Source organism: Scyliorhinus torazame, chromosome 6 (genome assembly GCF_047496885.1).
Source record: "Scyliorhinus torazame isolate Kashiwa2021f chromosome 6, sScyTor2.1, whole genome shotgun sequence".
NCBI classification, from domain to species: Eukaryota; Metazoa; Chordata; class Chondrichthyes; order Carcharhiniformes; family Scyliorhinidae; genus Scyliorhinus; species Scyliorhinus torazame.
The window spans coordinates 276,655,255-276,668,714 of record NC_092712.1 but is presented as its reverse complement, the minus strand read 5'-3'; the positions used below and the strand labels follow the sequence as shown (position 1 = coordinate 276,668,714).

The 13,460-nt window shown below is 46.7% G+C and overlaps 1 protein-coding gene across 3 annotated transcripts in view; it reads left to right on the top strand.

Annotated features, from left to right (window-relative positions):
- The window catches only part of LOC140425439 (doublecortin domain-containing protein 2-like), a 293,077-nt gene that overhangs the window by 105,847 nt on the left and 173,770 nt on the right, over nt 1-13,460 (top strand). For all 3 annotated transcript variants that reach the window (XM_072509709.1, XM_072509710.1, XM_072509708.1), the window contains one exon: nt 1,163-1,352. In XM_072509709.1, the coding sequence (XP_072365810.1) occupies nt 1,163-1,352 (190 nt within the window). The remainder of the gene's footprint in view (nt 1-1,162; nt 1,353-13,460) is intronic.

Sequence of the window (13,460 nt, the reverse complement as noted above, 5' to 3'; positions counted from 1 at the left end):
CGCGCGCCGGTGGGTGGGTGAGTGCGGCGAGTGTGCGTCTGTGTGTGTGTGTGTGTATTGGAAGGGTGGGTTGGAGGTGAGGTTGGGGAAGGCTATAGGGGTGGGGTTGGGGAGGGGCGGTGTGGTTGAGGCGGTGTGGGGTTGGGACTGGGGAGGGGGCGTGGGCATGGGGTTTGGTTGGGTTCTCCTGAATTTAGCACCAGTAATTCTTTTTTCCCCCCCATTTTCACAAAACCAAACTGTTGGAAAACCCATTGCAGTAATTTCCAGCGATTGAGTGGCTCATTATCATCTTGCACAGCTATTAAGTACTGCGCTGCTGTTAAAATAAAATTCAATTTGTAATGTACTGTGATGGCAAATTTTAAAAATGCAATTTGTGATATGTCTGCATTCGCGTAACCTGAAAAGAAAATGTTATTGCAAGAGAAGAAGATCCTAGATTTATCATGTGATTACTCCCACAGTTCAAAAATCTGAGCCAAATGTTTTGTTAGCTACGATTCAACATTAGAAACTAGCTGGACAATGTACTTTAGTGGAAAATGTGATTTTCAGTGCAGGAGCTCGGTGTTTGCGGTGACTCTCTGGGACTTGTGGTTTATCTTTATGTTCAAATCTCTGTTTAATTCATTTCTGCTGCTGATGGGTCAGCAAATGGTCTTGAGGGGTAATTATTCTGAACATAATTAATTAGTCATAACCCAAGGCTGCTGGCTTCATAAACCAATTCTGCATTTCCATGTAAGTAAATTGGTGGGAGTTCAAATTGGCTTACGGTGATGCAAAACCAGCCTGACCAGTGCTGGTCTGGATGGAGTGCTATCTCAGCAAGGGTCCAGTGTAGTACCTCTCTGAAGCAACTCTTTTTATATTATAAATGGGAGTGTAATTTAAAATGGGGATGACCTTCTTGGGCTGGAGTGTAAGGCTGGTTTCTTTTTCTCAGGTTCGAAACAGAAAACCGATTCAAAGCAGAAAACAGGACATTGCCTGAGGCCCACCCCCTGGTGTTTCCAAACAACAGATTTCTGAACTGGATGGGGTGCAGTGTATTCTTAAAAAGTCTTTAAGAATTTAATCTTGATAAGTAGAAATTTGTGTTGAAAATTTAGTCCAGGGTCACTGTACAATGACTAGTATCTCACTGGGATTTACACAGGGAGAGCGCCAAGTCCATTCAACGGGGACCACAAGTGAAGTATATCTACTTGCCTCGCCACAGCCACCAAAGAGGAAAGAAAAGAAGGAACAAGTTGCAACTGGCCAAGAATCGGTGTTCCGTGCAAAAGCGGTCAAAGTAAGGCACGTTCAGAACAATACTGGCAGCCCAAAGATTTTTCTGGAAAATGGTAAGTTATTTCTTTACTGTTCTCCGTTAAGTTGCATGCAGATTTTTGTTGCAGCATTTGAAAAGTGGCTCTTCTCTCTGAGGTGTCCCAAAAATGATTTAACTATCCTCTATGAATCAAGTATTAACTTATCCTGACATTTCGTTCTGCCAACCAATCGGTTAAATTAGAGGTTATTAAAAGCCAGCACGGTCACACTTGCGAAAGCAAGAACGTGTATGTTTGGGGCAAATTGAGCTGGCGCAGTTAATGTGTCCCATCCTCCAATCAGGATTAATTATCTCCACTTAACATATATCCCAGGCGGGATGTTTGTATTGGATCATGCATTGGGCTGGATTTCAGCAACAAAGCAGTGGTTCTCACCATTGACAAAGATAGATGCCCACAAAGATCACCCAACCTCTGTAGTGTGGATTTCCCTTTCTCATTGCTAATTCGAACCTGACGCTAAGTGAGGTGACCTGCAGGCATGTTGTCATCAAGCAGAGTAAGCAGTCAATCACTTTGAAGTATACTCTCAGCCATCAAAGCAGCAAGTTAAAAAACATTGAATCCCTTTGCTTTAATTTTCTAATTTTACAGATAGCAAAATAAATGATTGGGACATGAGTATGGGATTAAGGTGGAAGCCAAAATATTGTTTCTAACTTTAAAAAATTGATTTTAATGTGGAATTTCTTATGATGATGGAGAAATTTGACATTCAACAAATATCAAAGTACCCTTCCAGGGCAAGTAAGGCACTTTGACAATCTTTATGAACTGTTTGCTTGTTTAAAATTCCAGTTAAACCTCAGTCAACATAAGGAGTGCGATCGATCGGCCATGCTGCACCCGAAAAGTGGCGCCGTAGCACAGCTGGGAGACCCTGCTCCGGGATCTACCTGGCTCGCAATGCCTGCGAGATCGAATACTAATAATAATAATCGCTTATTGTCACGAGTAGGTTTCAATGACGTTACTGTGAAAAGCCCCTAGTCGCCACATTCCGGCGCCTGTTCGGGGAGGCTGGTACGGGAATTGAACCCGCGCTGCTGGCATTGTTCGGCATTACAAGTCAGCTGTTTAGCCCACTGTGCTAATGCGGTCTTGCGAGACGTTGCGAGGTAAATCCTGCCCATTGTGGACGGGATCACTTTTTGGCAAATCTGCAGCTAGTCTCACTCGAATCTGCAGTTTCCCGATGCACCCGAGGCGTTGAGATCCATCTCCTTCACCTCTGAGACCTCGGGCAAGCTCCGTTCAGTACTGGTCTCCACAAACGGGGATCAGACTGAATGGTACTCGTAGGGGTGTCCCCAGGTACCCAGGTACATGCCTTTTGGGCAGGGTGGTACCTTGGCACTGCTGGTGCCACCTGAGCACCCTGGCACTGCCAGCCTGGTACTCTGGCAGTGCCACCTGGATGCCAGCCTGGTACTTCCAAGATGCCCATGTGACACTACCACCTGGCATGGGCACAGACGGTGCTAGGTTGGCACTGCCACAGTGCTACGCCGGCATTTTCTGCATGGTGGCGATCGGGCTGGGGTGCCCTGTGCGGTTGTTGGGTGGGGTGAGGGGGTATGGAGGAGGGGCCCGGGGACCCTCCCATAGTGTGTTGGGGCTTGGGGGTCGCTTTGCGGGGTCCAGAGAATGGAGCGTCCTGATCTCTAGCTACACTCTGGCAAGCAGAGCTCCTCAGTGCACAAAATGGGGCTGTATGCAGACTCGGCCGTGCATTCCCCATGGAGTCCCCCATCTAACCCAAGTGCCATTTTATTGCATTATGTTTCTTGGCGCTTCAAGTACTGGGAAATACGTGGATAAGCGCACTCGCTACGGGACTTTGTTCCCATTTAGTCAAATCCTGCCCGCTGTAACTTTCCATCTGGGGTAGATACACCCACAGTGCTGTTAGGGTGAAAGTTCCATGATGTTGACTCAGCAACAGTGAGGAATTATATTATGTATTATTCCTAGTCTTTGACCTGCCCTATTGGCACAGTATTAATGTGGCTAGTCCGATAAAGTTAAATGCCATTGAATGTCGAGGGGCGGTGGTTAGATCCTCTCTTGTAGGATATGATCATTGCCAGGCACTTGTGTGGCGCGAATGTAACTTACCACTTGTCAGCCCAAGCCTGGATATTGTCCAGGTCTTGCTGCAATTGTGCATGGGCTGCTTCATTATCTGAGGAGTTGTGAATGGTGCTGAACATTGTGCAGTCATCCGCAAACATCCCCACTCCTGACCTTATGATGTAAGGGAGGTCATTGATGAAGCAGCTGAAAATGGTTGGGCCTGGGACATTACCCCTGCAGTGATGTCCTGGAGCTGAGATGATTGATCTCCAACCACCAGAACCATCTTCCTTTGTGCCAGGTATCACTCCAACCAGTGGATAGCTTTCCCCCTGATTTCCATTGACTCCAGTTTAGCTCAGACTCCTTAATGCCATACTCTGTCAAATGCTGCCTTGACGTCAAGGGCAGTCACTCTCACCTCACCTCTGGCATTCAGCTCTTTTGTCCATGTTTGAACCAAGGCTATAATGAGGTCAGGAGCTGAGTGACCCTAGCAGAACACAAACTGAGCATCTGTGAGCAGGTTTTTTGCTGAGTAAGTGCCTTCCATCACTTTGCTGATGATGGAGAGTAGACTGATAGGTGGTAATTGGCTGGGTTGCATTTGTCCTGTTTCTTGTGCACTGCAGACACCTGAGCAATTTACAACATTGCTGGGTAGATGCCAGCATTGTAGCTGTACTGGAACAGCTTGGCTAGGGGTGCGGCCAGTTCTGAAGCTCAAGTCTTCAGTACTATTGCCAGGATATTGTCAAGGCCTATAGATTCTGCAATATCCAGTGCCCTGAGCCATTTCTTGATATCATGTGGAGTAAGCATCTGTGAGGCTGGGGACCTTAGGAGGAGACCGAAATATTTCACCCACTTGGCACTTCTGGCTGAAGATAGTTGCAAATGCCTCAGCCTTGTCTTTTGCACAGATGTGCCGTGCTCCTCCATCAGTGAGGATGGGGACATTTATGGAGCTACCTCTCCCAGTGAGGAGGTATCAAATTGCCCACCACCATTCACGGCTGGATGTGGCAGGACTACAGTGACCAAAGTGGCATAGTGTGTGAGTTGAAGGACAACTTGGTGGCATTCCCATGCGCCGGCTGCCCTTATTCTTCAAGGTCGTAAAGGTTGTGGGTGTAGCAAGCGCTCTTGAAGGATCCTTGGTAAGTTGTTGCAGTGCATCATCTAGATGGTATACACTGCTGCCACTGTACTCCTGTAATGGATGGACTGTATATTTAAGGTGCTAATAAAGTGTTCTGCTTTGTCCTGGATGGTGTTGAGCTTCTTCAGTACTGTTGGAGAGTATTCATCATATTCCTGACTTCAGTGTACACGGACAGTAATGAAGGTGAAACTACTGAAAACTACAAACTATTCTTGTGTTTTCTTGAGGGATTCTTTGTATTTTGTCTCAGTGATTTTTATTTTTTGCTTTGTTGACACTATTCTTCCCATTTGTGTTTGAGGCTATATAATCAATATAAAGAACAAAGATGTGACGTGAGCTTCAGTGGTTTGGGAGAGCGAGGCACTTGTCAGCTTTTTTTCCCGTCTTGCTTTCACCAGGCCTGTTTCTGCTCCTCTCACTCCATTTTATCCCCACTCTTTGGAATTCAAGACAAGATTAATCAAGGCTAATACTCCCATGAGGGAGTTGTAGTGAGGAAGTGTCCAACTATTGGAGGTGCTATCTTTCTGATGAAACGTCAACCCGAGGGTCCAACTGCCCTCTCGGGTGGATGTAAAAGATCCCACGGACGTTTATCAAAGAAGAGCTCAGGGGACTGTCATAGGGGGAATCGGTGTTGATGGAGAAGTTTGGCGTGTCAGTTGTATAGTTATGCAGGAGTTAGACTATGATTTTTCTGTTTAACATTTCCTGGGTAAATATTCTGAGTAGGAAAGTCAGAAATGACTGAAATCTCTGACATTTTTGGAGGGTCCTAGGGAGCTTTTTAAAATATGTTTATGGGATGTGGGCGTCCCTGGCTGGACCAGCATTTATTACCCATCCCTGAGGCTATTTAAGAGTCGACTACATTGCTGTGGGTCTGGAGTCACATGTAGGCAGATTTCCTTCCCTGAAGGACCTTAGTGAACCAGATGGGTTTTTAACAACAATCGACAATGGTTTCATGGTCGACATTAGACTTCTAATTCCAGATTTTTACTGAAGACAAATTTCACCAATTGCCCTGGTGGGATTCGAACCTGGGCCCCAGAGCATTGCCCTGGGTATCTGGATTACTAGTCCAGTGACCATACGACTACGTCACCGCCTCTCCTTGTCATGACCCCTGGCGTAACTAGTTTCCAAGCTGAACCATTACCATTAATAACCATCTTGTGCCAATGAGGACAAAACCAATTGTTTATCCAATTCAAAGTGCATTCTCATTAAATATTTATCTGTGAAGGAAGAAGTTAGGAGAATGTTTTTTTAATTTTTGAAACATGGAGTTTTCTATCTGAAACAGCAGTGGGAGTAGAATGCATGCTAAGAAGGGTGAATATTTTAATGAAAAATTGAAAAGGATATACGGTAAGTGCAAGAGAAATGGACTGAGTGAATAGTTCTTTTAGGTAGCTGGCACAGGCTTTCTGTGCTTTAAACTTCAGATTTTGGCTCCTTTGCAGATGCAGTATCAAGATTTTGTCTGCAGATGGCAGTGAAGAACTGTGTTGTAGATAATGGGGACTCTACATCTGCCAGCAACTGGGAATATTATTCTGGCGATGACCATCTGAAAATTTGTGGATGGACTTGAACATTCACTTTAATTCCTTAAACCAATATTTTGTGTTTTCATTTTTTTCTGTTAACATCTGCTTCCAATGCTATTTGCTACATGAACTTGAAGTGACCATCGTATATCCAAGACCGGGGCAGTCCTTGCGCCTCGGATCTTGTAGTTGAGTTGCAGGACTGATGGCAGCCACTGTCAGCACAGTGTACTGTTGTCAAGATGTGCTTTCAATCAAAGGCCAAGGCTGGGTGTGTGGTGCTGTACTGGAGTGAAAACAGCTGGGAATATGGGTTTGGGAGAGAGCATTTTCCACTGCAAGGCTGACTCTGGCATTGCTTTTTAATAAAGACCTCCGATGGAATGCAGATCAGCGAACAGTACGAGGTATATTGCCAGGCCTCAATAGGTAACTCTGTATAAACACTACAAACATCTTGGAGGCTTAGAGGAGGGAGTTGAGAAGAAAACTTTTAAAACCGGGTGCTGTCGAATAAGATGAAAAAGGCAACGGATCCTGGTAATCAATGCGCGCAGTAAGATCCTGACTGTCAACTGCTGTAATCTGGATTTGTACTTGGATGGATGCCGTGTGAAAGCAAGGCCTTCTATCTCTGCAGGGGAGCAGAGCGATGTCTGTAGGCGAACTGGCCAGGTAATGGCTCCCGATGACTCATCGGAGCTTCAGTGGCATCTATTTGCATTGACTGTTCTAATTTGTGAAGCTATTGCCATGGAAAACCTATTCACTATTCCACCTGCCAAAATAATTAGCACTTTTGTCATGGAAGGCAATAGTAGTTAACTATTTTCCAACTTTCGGGCTATTAAAAATGCTACATATCCTAATACATCTAAATGAATTTTATATGTTGTAAAGGGTAATTCTACCTTGTGCGTTTTGTTAGGTTAGTAGAGGATTTGATTTATGACTAAACTTAGTGTTTTGAACCATTGATTCCTGCGTTGAGGGATTGTGTTTACACAGACTAGTGTAGAACTGAAGGAGGCCTTTGGCCTGTCATGTTTGAAGCAGTCCATGTTTAAATGCAGCATGACCTGGACAATATCCAGGGTTGGGCTGACAAGTAGCAAGTAACATTCGTGCCACATAAGTGCCTGGCAATGACTATCCCAAAAAGAGAGGATCTAACCACCACCCTTTACATTCAATGGCATTACCATCACTGAATCCTCCACTATCAGCATCCTGGGGGGTTTACCATTTACCAGATACTGAACTGGATTAGCCATATAAATACTGTAACTGCAAGGGCAGGTCAGAGGCTAGGAATCGTGTGGTGAGTAACTTGCCTCCTGACTCCCCAAAGCCTGTCCACCATCTACAAGGCAAAAGTTAGGAGTGTGATGGATTACTTACCTGGATGAGTGCAGCTCCAACAACACTCTAGAAGCATGATACCATCCAGGACAAAGCAGCCCACTTGATTGCTCCCCCTTCCACAAACATTGACTCCCTCTATCCTGAGGCACAGTAGCAACAGTGTGTACCATCTACAAGATGCATTGTAGGAAATCACCAAGGCTCCTTAGGCAGCACCTTCGAAATCCATGATAGCTTCCATCTAGATGGACAAAGGCAGCAGATGCATGGGAACATCACCACCTAGATGTTGTCCTCCAAGCAACTCACCACATGACTTGGAAAGATATTACTGTTCCTTCACTGTTGCTGGGTCAAAATCCTGGAACTCCCTCCCTCACAGCACAGTGGGTGTACCTACACCTCAGGTAATGCAGTGGTTCAAGAAGGCAGCTCACCACCACCTCCTCTAGGACAATTAGGGATGGGCAATAAATGCTGGCCTAGCCAGCAAAGTCACATCCTGTAAAAATATGAATAAAAAAGCAAATGTCTGAAAGAAAGTACCAGCTAGTCTCGCTCTTCCCCATAGCCTGCAAAGTTTTCATTTTAAGTATGTATTCAATTCCTTCAACTTTTGGGGGAAAAAACAGGGAAGAGCTGGCAAGTGGGACTAGCTGATTGTCCTTGCAGAGAGCTGGCACAGATATAATGATTTGAATAGCCTCCTTCTGTGCTATAAACATTTTATGATTCTAAATTGAAGGTGAATGTGGAGAGATGGTCCCTCCTAAATGCTCGTATCTATGTTTGCTAAAAACCGTGAACAAAGGAAACTACATTCACAGCTTGCAGCAGTGTTTCTTAACCCTAAATTGCAGCTACATCTTCTTTACACAGTGAGCGAAGATTGCCCCGAGTGCTTTCTGTAGTAAAATTGTAAACTGGTTTAGAAAGAATGTCATCAATTAAAATGTCCATCAGAAGTTACTGTGAAAAGCCCATAGTCGCCACATTCCGGTGTCTGTTCGGGTACATGGAGGGAGAATTCAGAATGTCCAATTCACCTAACAAACATGTCTTTCGGGACTTGTGGGAAGAAACCGGAGCACCCGGAGGAAACCCACACAGACACGGGGAGAACATGCAGACTTCACACAGACAATGACCCAAGCCGGGAATAGAACCTTGGACCCTGGCGCTGTGAAGCTTTTCAGTTGTGGAATTCTTGCTAAGTTGGTCTTATGAAGGGACTTAAGAAAATCCGATTACCCAAGTCACCTGGATAAGCCTTGATTAACCATCTGAAAGAATTCGACTAGATTTATGAAGTAAGATCTATTGTTTAAAATATGTTGACCATGTTTAGCTTTAATAAGCTATTTAAATGGGCATTGATGGTGTCCGATAAAATGTGAGCAAGCATTTTTTCCCTTGTAACAATTGCTGTGAATTATTCGATTCATGCCTCATTCGTTCTGAGAGCATTAGAACCATATTCCGTACACCGCAGCTGTAAGGGAGCCTTTCCACGATTCTGCAACATTGGTCTGAAGGGGTGAAGTCAAACTTGGGAGACCGAACAAACACTTGAACCAGACTGCTTTCCCTCATAACCACCTCACACCAATGACATGCTTGTACCGTAAAACAAACCTGCAAAGCCATTGAACAAAGCAACAAATTTCCTCTCCCAATTACTTATGATTGTAGGGTGTATTGATTTGATTCAGGTGCATCTACAACACTTGAAGGTCAATGCCATAAATTTCTTCTTTGATCACAAAGCTCTCTCTCACTCACCTCCTTGCAAGGCTGAAGACCATTCATCTTTCTTTCCTCTTGGTGATTTAACACAAGGGATCAGCGTCAGGACTCTTTGCACCACTTCTGGGTCCTGAATATTTGTTTCTATTTGTGATTCAGTGTCATGTGAGAGTACCTTTAAGACATGGATGTTTAAGCTATGTACCTTTCCCCCCATTCCCGCTGGACTCATTTTTAACAGGGGGTGAATGTGGTAGTCACCACTGTTGTATTATACTGTATATATGGGTATTACGGTAAGGCCCCTCTACTACAGGTACGGGGGTAGATCCCTGCCTGCTGGCTCTGCCCAGGAGGCGGAGTATAAATGTGTGTGCTGTCCGAACAGCAGCCATTTCGTAAGCTGCTGTAGGAGGCCACAAATCTCTGTGTAATAAAGCCTCGATTACTCTCTACTCTCGTCTCGTCGTAATTGATAGTGCATCACCGATCCTCCGAGATCAGGCTGCCATTTTGAAAGGGTTCCCTAATCTCTAAGTGAGTTGAGGGGCCGCCACGTCCCACAGCCACGTGCAATGTCACCCCCCACACACATGAACACTACCCCCACCCCCGCCACCATCCCCAGCCTTCACTCCATCCTAACCTCCGAGAGGCCACTACTGCCTACACCCCAACCTTCATACCCCCCTCCTTTCATGGGCATGTCCCCCCCAGGCGCTGAACCTTGGCAATGGCACCATGGCACCCTGGGTGTTCTCCCGCTGGCTTTGCGGTGCTTCCAGGCCACCTTGGCAGTGACCATCCCGGGGCCTCCAATGGCCAGGAGACCCCCCTGGGTGCCATTCTGCCTGGTCCATGTTTGTGTGGACCAGTACTGAACGGCGCCTGGCTGAGGCCTCCCTGGAGAGGCTGATCGATCGTGGGTAAATAGGCCTTAAGTTTGTTTAAATCCTAATGAAGCTTGTGCGGCCTGGTCCCTCCCATTGTGGGATGGATTCTGGTTGCGTCACCTTGTGGGACTTGGGAAGATCCCGCGAGGCATCATTGCTGCCGGGAAGCCCGCAGGAGGCCTCACCCAGAATCTACTGGCCATGCCCTGCTCCCAGCCGAACGAGACATGGCTGCTAGATTGGACCCAGTATTTCCACAAAATTTAGACCTTGAATAAAACTTAACATACTGACTGCTTCATGGAAACATAGGCCAGAATTTTACACTCTCCCACCGGTGGGTTTTTGGGAGGTGGGTGGGGAGCATGAAATTGAAGGGACTGGATTCCATCCGGATTCCCATTACCCCCGACCACACAATGATTTTACACTGGGTCGGGCAAAGTGTGCCTGGGGGCACTGCTCTTGTCTCAACTGAGGTCAGTGGCCAGTTAGTATCGATGAATCCCCCACTATCAACATCCTGGGGAGTCAGTCACCCACACCCGTAATAGTCATCTTTCAGCATTTCCAAACAGCCTGGCGATTGTCGCGCCATGTCTGTTCATCCGTTGTTGCAGCGTCTGCATGGTCTCGCCAATGTACCACGCTTCGGGCCACCCTTTCCTGCAGTGTATGAGGTAGACAACGTTGGCCGAGTCGCACGAGTATGTACCATGTACCTGGTGAGTGGTGATCTCACATGTGAGATCGGCCCCCGCGACCTAACTGGCCCGCACGGATCCTCGCCGGGTGCAACGAGGCTGTTGCATCGCGCCCAATGTCTGCATGAGAAGTTAGAACATTTCATTTCAACAGTCGGGCATTACAAGTGGGCTGTGCAATAGAAGTCTTTTGTTGTGTTCTCCTCTTCTCCCCGAATCCTTCAGCCAAGAGATTAAAGTTTACGAACTGCCCCGAGGCTTTGAGAGGTGCTTCAGAATCTTTCTGTTGCTGAATCTGGTAGCAGCAGTTTTGAAAAGGAATGCCTAACTTTCACGGCGCTGGTTGTGTTGCGGAATAGCTCCCGGCGTCCTCATTAGTGACATTAATGAGAAATATAACTGCTCTTTTGTGGCATTGTAGCACATCAAAGATAATATCCGATTAGCCATTTCAATGTCTCTTGGGTTGTTTTTATTCATGTCTACTCTTGTACTTTAGCATAGCCAAGGTTTGGGTCTAAAAATGGTTGTTGACATTTTAGTGTAACCGCTGTGGTTTTGGTCTTGTTCTTTTTCATGTCAGGATAGCCTAGCTTTTCATATGCCTCACAATTTACTGTTTTAATTCTCAAGTGAGCTGATTTTAGTCATGGGAACTATTTGACTTGAGAAATGTCACCTTCCATTGACCCATGGGAACTTGCTCATTGGTCTGCGGCAAGCGTGTGGTAATGCCCAGGGAAACAAACCACTGCTCATCAATTTGCGAGCATCGTGTCATGAGGTTACAGCTCTTTTATTTATTCAAAATATTTTTCACAATTTGTAGCTGAAATTTGAAATGAAGCCAAACAAATTGCTTTCAAATGCAAGGCCACTGTCCAAGGCAAACCAGAACCACACACAAAGGAGTGTAAACTTTGCATCTCCGAGACATCCAAATCCCAACTCCTGCTGATCGATATCTCTGAATGTGTAAAATAGTCTTGAGTTCAAAGATATCTGACCCTGGGGCAAGTGACATGGGCTGAACGGTGGCACAGTGGTTAGCACTGCTGCTTCACAGCGTTAGGGACCCAGGTTCAATTCTGGCCTCGGGTGACTGTGTGGAGTTGGCACGTTCCCCCCCCCCCCCCCCCCACCCCCCCCCCCCCCCCCCCCCCCCCCCCCACCCCCCCGAGTCTGCATGGGTTTCCTCCGGGTTCTCGGGTTTCCTCCCACAGTTAAAAGATGCGCAGGTTAGGTGGATTGGCCATGGTCAATGCGACGGATTGGGGGGGGGGGGGGGGGGGGGGGGGGTAGGGTGGGAGAGTGGGCTTTGCTAGAGTGCTCTTTTGGAGGGCCGGTGCCGACTCGGCGGGCTGAATGGCCTCCTTTTGCACTGTTGGGATTCTATTTTATGCATGCTTGTTCCCTTTCGGAATAAACAGGGAATTGCGATTTACAAATAACAGCTGCAGACGTGGTCTGTGTGTACTGGCGTATTGACATCTCAAGAGTGTGTGGGTGAAACAGAAACAAGAAGGAATTGCAACCGGTAACCCCGGCTAAAACGACAAGCAGGCCAAGAATGTCTCTCTCCCTCGCCCCACTCTCTCGATGGAGAAAGTTCAGCAAATGTCACAAGGTAAAGATACTTTTTAACCTCGCAGCGGAATCTCGAGTCTCCAAGCTTGCTGCCAGAGTAAGCTCTGTGGAAATCACCCAACCCAGTGGCCGCAATGTACCAACGTCTACGCTCACAGACAAGCCAAAGACTAGTTCATAGATTGTCCTTCTACTTTCATCTGAACTTCTATCTTCTCACCTGACCCGAGTGTGAATATGTGTGTGTTGCGTTGTTTATTATTTTTCTTGTTTTTTTGGTAACTAATAAACTTACTCTTTCTTGGACTCGAGAGCCTGGCTAATTTGGCTCCTTCAATAAAGTAAATACATTTGGACTAGAGGTAGCTATTAGGGAAACAAAGGCCAAAACATCTGCCCTTTCTCCCCCTGGACTCCCGGGTCTTCCGAAACCCTGAAAATTGCCACCCCTGGACTCATCACCACCCTTGTTTTCAGCACCCTAAGCTTAGGACATGCCCAAAACATGTGACCATGGTTCGCTGGTCCTCCCATGCATCTAGCGCACTTGTCCTCTACCCCAAAGAATTTGCTCATCCGAGCTACCGTCATGTGGGCCCGGTGAACGACCTTAAATTGAATCAGGCCGAGCCTGGCACATGTTGCGGTTGAGTTTACCCTACTCAGAGCTTCCGCCCACAGCCCATTCTCCATCTCCCTGCCAAACTCCTCCTCCCATTTGAGTTTCAGTTCCCCCTTCATGAGCACCTTGTAGATATCCGAGACTCTACCCTCTCCTCCCTCTCCTCTAGAGACTATTCTGTCCTGGATCCCTATTGGCGGGAGGAGTGGGAAGGATGGGACCTGTCTGCGTACAAAGTCCCGCATCTGTAAGTACCTAAAGTCATTTCCCCTTACCAGCCCAAATTTCTCCTCCAAGCCCCTCAAACTCACAAAACTCCCCTCCAGGAACATATCGCCCACCCTCCCCACCCCCGCCCGCCACCATGTTCGAAACCCTCCATCCATGTTCCCGGGGGCGA